Raw genomic sequence first — 8045 nt, 5'->3', positions numbered from 1 at the left:
GTTAGCTAAATGTGCAACCAAGCACATTAGTTGGAAAAGCATCCTAAGCTTGTTTATGCAGAAGTTGGCTCCAGTGAGAACATTGGCTCTGAGCTCCAAGCACAACTGGATGTAACTTGGGACCTGTGGATGTAACAACAGGGAGGAAAATCTTACTAGAGCTGCAGCAACTCAGGAATTCAGCCACTCCCCATCATTTTTTCAGATTACAATCTCTCACCTGCACACCCTTATTTAGCTCTGAAGTAAGGCTGGTATCATACTGATGCATATACAGTATAGGCTTCCACAGCAGGGATACAGTAGTGGGTGTGGAGGCTGTAAACAGGAAAATGGTGGCCTAAAATGGTTCGTGTATTTCTATTCCCAAACATTTGAATTTGCACATTGTTTAAATGCACCCCAGGTTAGTAAGAATTAAACCCTTTGCCCAAAAGGAGGCATTTGTTGTAAAAGCATATGTTAAGAGGATATTGATATTGGCCACTCATCAAATGGGCGGAAAAAATACTAGGTTCTCATAACATTGTAGCATACTACAGGCTGGAATCCTATACATATTTACCTAAGATTAAATCCCATTGAACACTGTGTGACTTGCTTCTGAGTAGCTATGCTTAGGGTTGCACTGCCTGTGGCTAAAACCAGCAGCATACCTGACTGGTGATCAACTAGGATTCTTCTCTTCAGCTTAATGCTAAAATACCACGTGGCTAGAACAGCTAGGAAACTTACAGTGCTTTAGAAATAGATGGGCTGCAGTGAGTATTGGGAGACTGCAATGTAGAGCTTGGTAATTTTATATAATATCTGTATCCATCTATAATTGCTTTATTGTTTTGGCAGTTAATCTTATGCAGTTGCTGTTATTTTCTTTATACATTGTGCTGTATCAATTATTTTGGTAACATTGCACTGCTTTCGATTTCCCTTTCTGGTCTTATGAAGTCATTTATTACTTCTTTAATATTTCCATGTTGTTCATTGTATATCAATAATCTTATTTTCTTTCACTTTATGAAAGAAAGAATGAGGCAATTATATAACAATGTACTATCATTTCAAAGGGATTTGAACAGAAACTATTTCTCCGGTAAGATTCAGCTCAAAAATCTGGAAAGAGGGAAAGAAGAGACCAAACATTGACTTTTTTGTTTTATTCCAAAAACAAAAACACACTTCAGCAGCAAAAAAACATTGATTCAAAAAACAAGACAGACACAAAGAAGGGCCGAAGGGTATGGGGTGTGTTGGGTATGGTGGGATTTCTTTCCAGGTTTATTCAAGTTCCTTGTAGCGGGCAAACATGACTCGCCGCACAGCATCTCGGTACGTTTCATTAGATTGCCTTCTGCTGGGCCTCCCTTGGGTCCCTAATCCTGCTCCCCTCTTTCGACTTTCAGCCTGGAAAAATAAAGAGAGAGAGAGATGAAAGCAGCTAGTTGTACTTGCACCTAGAACATTCACCAAGTGCACTTCTTATCACTAGAGAAGGAATAAACATTGCTTGGCATGTTACAGACAGGTCCAGTTCACGCATTCACCAAACTCATGAGGGTGAAAACTGCCCCTCCCCGCAAAAGCCCACCCATGGAGGCTCCTCATGTCTTTCCACTCATTGGGCAAAAATAAGAAAGGAGCCCCCATGCAGGGACATTGTGGGCAGGACTTGCCTGCACATGCACACACCCCTATCTCTAGACAGTTTTAGCCCTTTGCGTGTTCAAGTGAGAACCTGAACAATCAAAAGCCATTTCAAGCTATTTAAAACATAGCTTAACAATATTGCTTTGAGTAAGGATAATGTACAGAGAATACATAATTTAATACCAGTTAGCTTTGCCTTAAAAATGCTGTAAATAAGGACACTGAGTGTTTGGTCCTTTAAGTGGCCATGCTATGCCACCTCCATTCTTGGGGATTCTTTTCTGAATCCCACCTTCAGCACCACAACCCACCTTGCTCCAGTATTGCCAACCACATTAAAAAAAACCATACCCCTCACTTTCCACTTCAGTTAAGTGCTCAAGACAGCTAACGTAACAGGAGTTAACAAAAAATATAACTAGAACAGCAATGTTTTCATGCGAAGACTCTGCTAATAAGGAGGACAGATTGACTTCCCAGGGCAGGATATTCCCTATCCTGGGTGCTGAAACTAAGAAGACCCTTTACCTCACTTCCACTAATAGCACTTCAGATGCTAGTAAGCAGAGATATTGCAGGGATACTGTTCATGCTTGTAAGATGCAATAATTCAAAACAGTTGCCTTTGCAAACACAAGAATTTTACCTCCACTGGTGACGTCATGCCCTGTTCATTGCGACCCAGACCTGAACCTTCCTTCCAGCCCATAGCCTGCATCATACGGCTTCCTTTGTTATTGCTCTCCAGTCTTCCTCTATCTGAGGACTTGTAGTCACTGCAAACAAATGTAAGTATGCTGGCATGAATAAACTTTCAGGAGCATATCTGCTATAGAAATTATTGTATAAGCAATAGTGTGTTTTATAGAGGCAAAGAAACTTTAGGAGCCAGGCTGTTAGCTGCCTAGAGAATGAGCATCTAGGCCAGGGTGCATTAATTTTAATACTGTAGATCTATTCTGAATAGAACTTAGCTGGATATAACCTAAAGAGTTGAGAGGCACTTCAGTTCCCACCATCACCGCCACCTGCCAATTCAGCAAAGCCGTTACTATGGCATCCCTGTAAGATAGTCATTGAGCCTCTTACAAAGAGAGACCACACTTTGCAAAGCAGCCTGTTTCACTGTTACGGAATAAGTTGGCAAAAACAACTTTGAGATAAGAATGTCCCAATACCTTTCAGAATTCCTGAAATTCTTCGGTCGTTTTCTCTCTGGAGAGTTCCGTTCCTCAAATCTCTCTCTTCTGTCACCTCCTTTTTCTTTAAACCTTCCCTTTATATTAAAAGGCAGAGTTAGTGAAGATGGCATCACAGATTTTCCCTCCCAAAATGCATTCATTCACTAAAAATTATACATTTGTGCAACTAACCTAAGGAGTGGAGAAAAATTCCCCAGTAGTCCCTCAGCACTGCAACAGAGCACCTTGCTTTATTTTCCAGACATTTCCAAACAAGCATCTACAAGAGCCTACCCATCTTATTAACTTATCAATGTAATATCAAAGTACAAGTATCAGCCACTTTGATCTTGCATCTCCATAAAATTGAAACCATTTGGTTATCTTTCAGGGTGTTTAATTTTCTTTGGAAGTGTGGAATGAAGTGCTAGCATTAAGACAGAGAGGGGCCTGACATTCAGATCCAAGAACACTGCTGCACACTGAAAGCAAGACTTTTCTGTGGGCATAAATTTAGCAGTCAGAGTCTACATCTTCTGACAGATCCATTTTGTGTCTCTCCCTATCAAGGCAAGATGAGAGCCAGTGCAGTCTCTGTGCACGCTAAGAGAAGAGTCCCCAGGGCTGGGTGTTTATAACAAACCATGTTCCTACACGATCAGGTTGCTTAATTCTTTCCCACTTGGAGCCTTTATTGGCACTTGACTTTATTTCTAAATAGCAGGTAGACTAATGGCACCCAGAAAAACAAGGTAAACAACAGCACTCTCCAGATGGCAAGGGAACTCTCAGGGAGGCACAGAGGTCACACAAAGGAAAGTTCTCAATATCAACTGATCGTGCTGCTTAAGGCTGTTACGGCATGACAAAAAATTGGATGATGGATGATTGTTTAATTCCCTTCGAGGGCCTGGAATCTAGGTACCTGCTGCACGTGTGTGTATGTACACACACACACACACACACACACACACACACACCCAAGTAAGCATTGGTGGGGCACACAGGGAATTAATGTTTTGTTTATGCAGAGCCACAGCTGCACAGGACCATACAAACCAGATGTAATTACCTCACGTTCTCGCCTCTCCAAATACGCAAGCTCTTGTTCCGATTGTTTTATTTTACGATGAATTTCTAGGTTTTGCTGTAAGAAGCAAAATGGATGAATAGCTTTTGAATTGTCTCACTTCATGCAATGAAAAATATTTATTCTAGCCATGTAAAATGTTTAGCCACTTCTTAAGTTTTGTGAGATAGTAGGATGTCTGGGCAAACAATTGGAAATAAAACGAAGTGCTATACTGAATTCCAACAGCTGAGTACATATTACTACAAAATAAATATACCTAAGAGTGCAAAATGAAAGCAAAGAAACTAAATTAATTCATATCCATTCCATGTATTTCTGTTCCTAAAAAGACAGCTTTTCATTCTCTTAAAAATGGCCACCTGAGGCCTTGTTTCGGGTGTCATTGCCAAATGAAGCTTGGGCACCAACTTGGTGGAATGCCCTCCCCAGAGTAACTCAGCAGGCAATGACTGTTCCCTTTCAGGTATAACCTGGGATTTTTAGGAAGCCTTTGGCTAATCTAACACTGTTGTTAATTTCTCACTGTTCTGATTTTTATTTCTGCTGAGAAGGGGATTGGAAAGGTTTGCAATGAGCTAATTTTTGGGAAAGAGAAAACAGGATCATAATGATCATCTAACACTTTCTGATATCTCCCACAAGCTCACATGTACCATCCTCTTTCCTCCGTCCCTTTTCAGTATGAACCATGGTTTAATGCTACACCTGCCTTGGGGTTAACACAATCTGAAACCAGGATTTGAAGCTGTTTTCAAAAGCAGGCATAACACTAGCAGATCACAGCACTGAAAAGAGAAAGGAGTGCATTCAAGCAGGACACAATACAGGAAGGAAAGAGAAATCAGGAAAAATTACATCTTTGAGAGGCACCTGTGAAATATGGAGAAGTTTTGTTAAATGAAGTATGAATAGCAGATTCTCCTGAATGGGCTGCTTTTTTCCTTACTTTGTGAAGATTGGAAAGTTGTTGATGCTTGATCAGGACTTCTTTATTTGGAAACTGTCTCCGGCAAAGTAAACATGCTAACTTATTCCAGTCAGTTAGCTTTTCTTCATCATTTTCAAGCTTCTGTGGCCGTTCCTCCTGTTGCACTGGTGGCCGTGGAGGCTGTGGCTGTGGTTCCTCTTCCTCCTCCTCCTCCTCCTCATTGTCACTGTCTCCACCATATTCTCCTAGGAGTCCTATCAGAGGATTCACCACCTTTGGCTGAAGGGGCGGGAGTGGGGGGGGGGCAGAATGAGAACCACATGCAAACCAAAGCCAACTCAGTGGATCTGAGGTCTTAGATTCCTTAACTGATGTATTACTGGTCTAGTACAGTTGCTAAGTGACTAAGCTACAATCAGGGAAATGCCTGGTTTGAACCTCGCCTCTACCATGAACTCACTAGGGGGGAAACTGATAGCCAAAATGTAAGAAGACAAACGGAAAGCGTGCCTGCATGCAAAATAAAGATAATTGGGAACTGGTACTATTGTTGCATAAATTTGACTTTGACTCAATCCCTGATTGAAACAAGAGACTGAAATGGTACAGGCCATTCAACTAGCTCACAAGTTGAATGCAACCTTCTGCTGCATGTGTAGACCAAATCTAAGTCAGCACTGCTGCCTCTTCTGTCTTGCACATGGTGCTCCTGTTGACATGTTGCTTTTTTGATGCACATTACACGGACAATTTGAAATCTGTTACAATTTCTCCTCATTTTCAATCAATTTTAAAAAGCTGATATGAAGAGAAATGAAATCTAAACAACTTAGCCCATCAAGAGAAACACTAACAACAAAATCCTATGCATGCAAATTTATTCAGAAGTAAGTCCCACTAAGTTCAATGGCTCCCACTTGAAAGTAGGTTTAGGGATACAGTCCAAGAGGCCCCCTAACCACACAGCAGTCCATTCAGTGTTGCTGCAAGAAAGAGGGGGACAGGACACTTTCCCTGCTACAATGCTAAGAATTGTGACTGACTAGCTTACTACAACGTGCACCCGACAAATTTCAGCAGGACAGTAAGCCTCATATTTGATAAGATCAATAAATAATAATTAAATGTTCCAGATGACAAATGCCAACTAAGTCCTTACTGGGGGTGTACTCTCTTCTTTTTTCAGTGTTGGAGGTAGTGGTTTTTTAAAGACATCTTCTGCAGGAAGTTTTTCTTCTGGATTCTCATTCTGAAACATTAAGACAGGGAGTTAAAACTTATTGCCAGCTCGACTTCCCCACTGCCTGCCTCCAACCATTTTTCTTACTAGTACCTTTACGTCCTTTACAGCAACAAGCATAAAGGAGATACATGGTTTCTTGTCTCTCCTACTTTTGCTATCCTCAGTTATACTCTTTTGCATCTAAGAATGACAAACTGTGGCTGCGAGTCAGAGTGGTGTTCCAAAGGGATTGTGTAGCTGGTAGATACTTAGCAAATAGCGCATCAAAGCTGTAAGGAGGAACACATATGCCAAGTGTTGAAATCTGCTACTGGCTGTATGAGATGTTGAAAATATGCTTTCAACTCCTGTTCTTGAATTCAATTAATGTTGCTCTTCCCTCCCTGTTCAGATCAAGTCAAACTAGCTTTTAAACAAGGGCAAGTGCAATGCATTCATTTACTGGGTAACTCTTAGCACGTAAGATTCTCTGGAGATTACACCACAAGTATCAGACCAGATTGTTCATGGAAACTTGGTATTTTAGATATCCAGTTTACTACTGGAAAATTCTCCTATTTATTCAGGATGAGTCACAGGAAAACTGGAATCTTGAGCAATTTGAGGAAGCAGCCTGTAAATCAAATTACAGCCCTTTGTCACTCTCAGAACTTTTATCTCAAAAGAAGAAAATAATATTGACAGTTATACTGAACTATTTGTGCCCATTTATGGGCTTACTAACACCTCCCTTGGAACTCTCAGTTCTGGATGTGAACTGGGCTTTGCTCTCTTGGCAACTTCAGGGACTACCGTATTTTTCGCACCATAGGGCGCACCGGACCATAGGGCGCACCCAATTTTGGGGGGGGAAATAAAGGGAAAAAAATTATTTCCCCCCCAGGCGCAGGGCTGGGGCGGGGGAAGCTCGAGCTTCCCCCGACCCCAGCCCCCAAACAGGCAAGTCTCCGCAAGCCGAGGGAGCGCTCCCGCTGCTTGCAGAGAGGTCCGCGAAGCCTGGGCGCGCTGAGCTCAGCGCGCGCAGGCTTCAGCATGCAGGCAAGTCTCCGCAAGCGGTGGGAGCGCTCCCGCCGCTTGCGGAGAGGTCCGCGAAGCCTGGAGAGCGTGAGGGGTCGGTGCGCACCGACCCCTCTCACTCTCCAGGCTTCAGCGAAAGCCTGTATTCACACCATAGGACGCACACACATTTCCCCTTCATTTTTGGAGGGGAAAAAGTGCGTCCTATGGTGCGAAAAATACGGTAAGTAGGATTGTATGTTTTCAAGAGTGAATGGTCATTTTAAAAATGCTGTGCACACTCAAGTGGGGTGATCTGCAGTGTACCATCTCAACAGTCCAGTGAATCATAGTATTTTCTACAAATAATGATTTTTATATTTTAGTCACTTTGCTTGCATCTTTTAAAATACACACTTAGGTTTAGTGGCACTTGGTTTCTGGATCCACAAACCCGTGCCCTCTTTTGAAAGAGTGTTTGGTCTGCTTGTTTTTATGATCAAATGAGCTTTTGTGCTCATGAAGAAGCTGGGTGCCTTAAAAGGATTATGAGTTTAAAAGGAAAGTGGATTATCTAAAGGTTAAGCTAAACCCGATCTATTGCATATTTTGCAAGTTCCTAGACTTGCCTAGCTGCAAAAGCAAGCTTTGACTATGGCAGCATTAATCTTTGGACCATGCCAATTTGTACAGTTCATAAGAATGATGATGGCGCAGATATTTTACCTTGGCCGACTTGTTTCTGTGTCTCTCTCTTCTCTCTCGGTTATCTCTACTGGATGGCTCATCTCGTTCACTTGCCCTATCCTGGCTCCTGCGCCTCCTCCCAGTATGTGGTGGTGGGGATGAAGATGCTTCTCGACTCATTGGAACATCTCTCTGGAAGGAGATATTTGGCACATGTTTACAGAATATTTTTTCCTGGCACTGAAATGGCAAAGTGAGCACACACATGCA

At 42.2% G+C, this 8045-nt stretch overlaps 1 protein-coding gene across 3 annotated transcripts in view; it reads right to left on the bottom strand.

Moving 5' to 3' along the window:
* Positions 1 to 1142: 1142 nt before the first annotated feature.
* Positions 1143 to 8045, bottom strand: part of RBM6 (RNA binding motif protein 6) — a 55824-nt gene continuing 48921 nt past the window's right edge. For all 3 annotated transcript variants that reach the window (XM_081900250.1, XM_081900252.1, XM_081900251.1), the window contains exons 15-21: positions 7815 to 7967; positions 6009 to 6098; positions 4868 to 5128; positions 3901 to 3975; positions 2826 to 2923; positions 2294 to 2423; positions 1143 to 1404 (exon numbers count right to left, since the gene is read on the bottom strand). In XM_081900250.1, coding sequence (XP_081756376.1) covers positions 1279 to 1404; positions 2294 to 2423; positions 2826 to 2923; positions 3901 to 3975; positions 4868 to 5128; positions 6009 to 6098; positions 7815 to 7967 — 933 coding nt within the window. In that variant the 3' untranslated portion in view covers positions 1143 to 1278. The remainder of the gene's footprint in view (positions 1405 to 2293; positions 2424 to 2825; positions 2924 to 3900; positions 3976 to 4867; positions 5129 to 6008; positions 6099 to 7814; positions 7968 to 8045) is intronic.

This window comes from Podarcis melisellensis (assembly GCF_964234715.1).
Source record: "Podarcis melisellensis genome assembly, chromosome: 2".
NCBI lineage: Eukaryota > Metazoa > Chordata > Lepidosauria > Squamata > Lacertidae > Podarcis > Podarcis melisellensis.
This window is presented reverse-complemented; position numbering and strand designations above follow the sequence as displayed.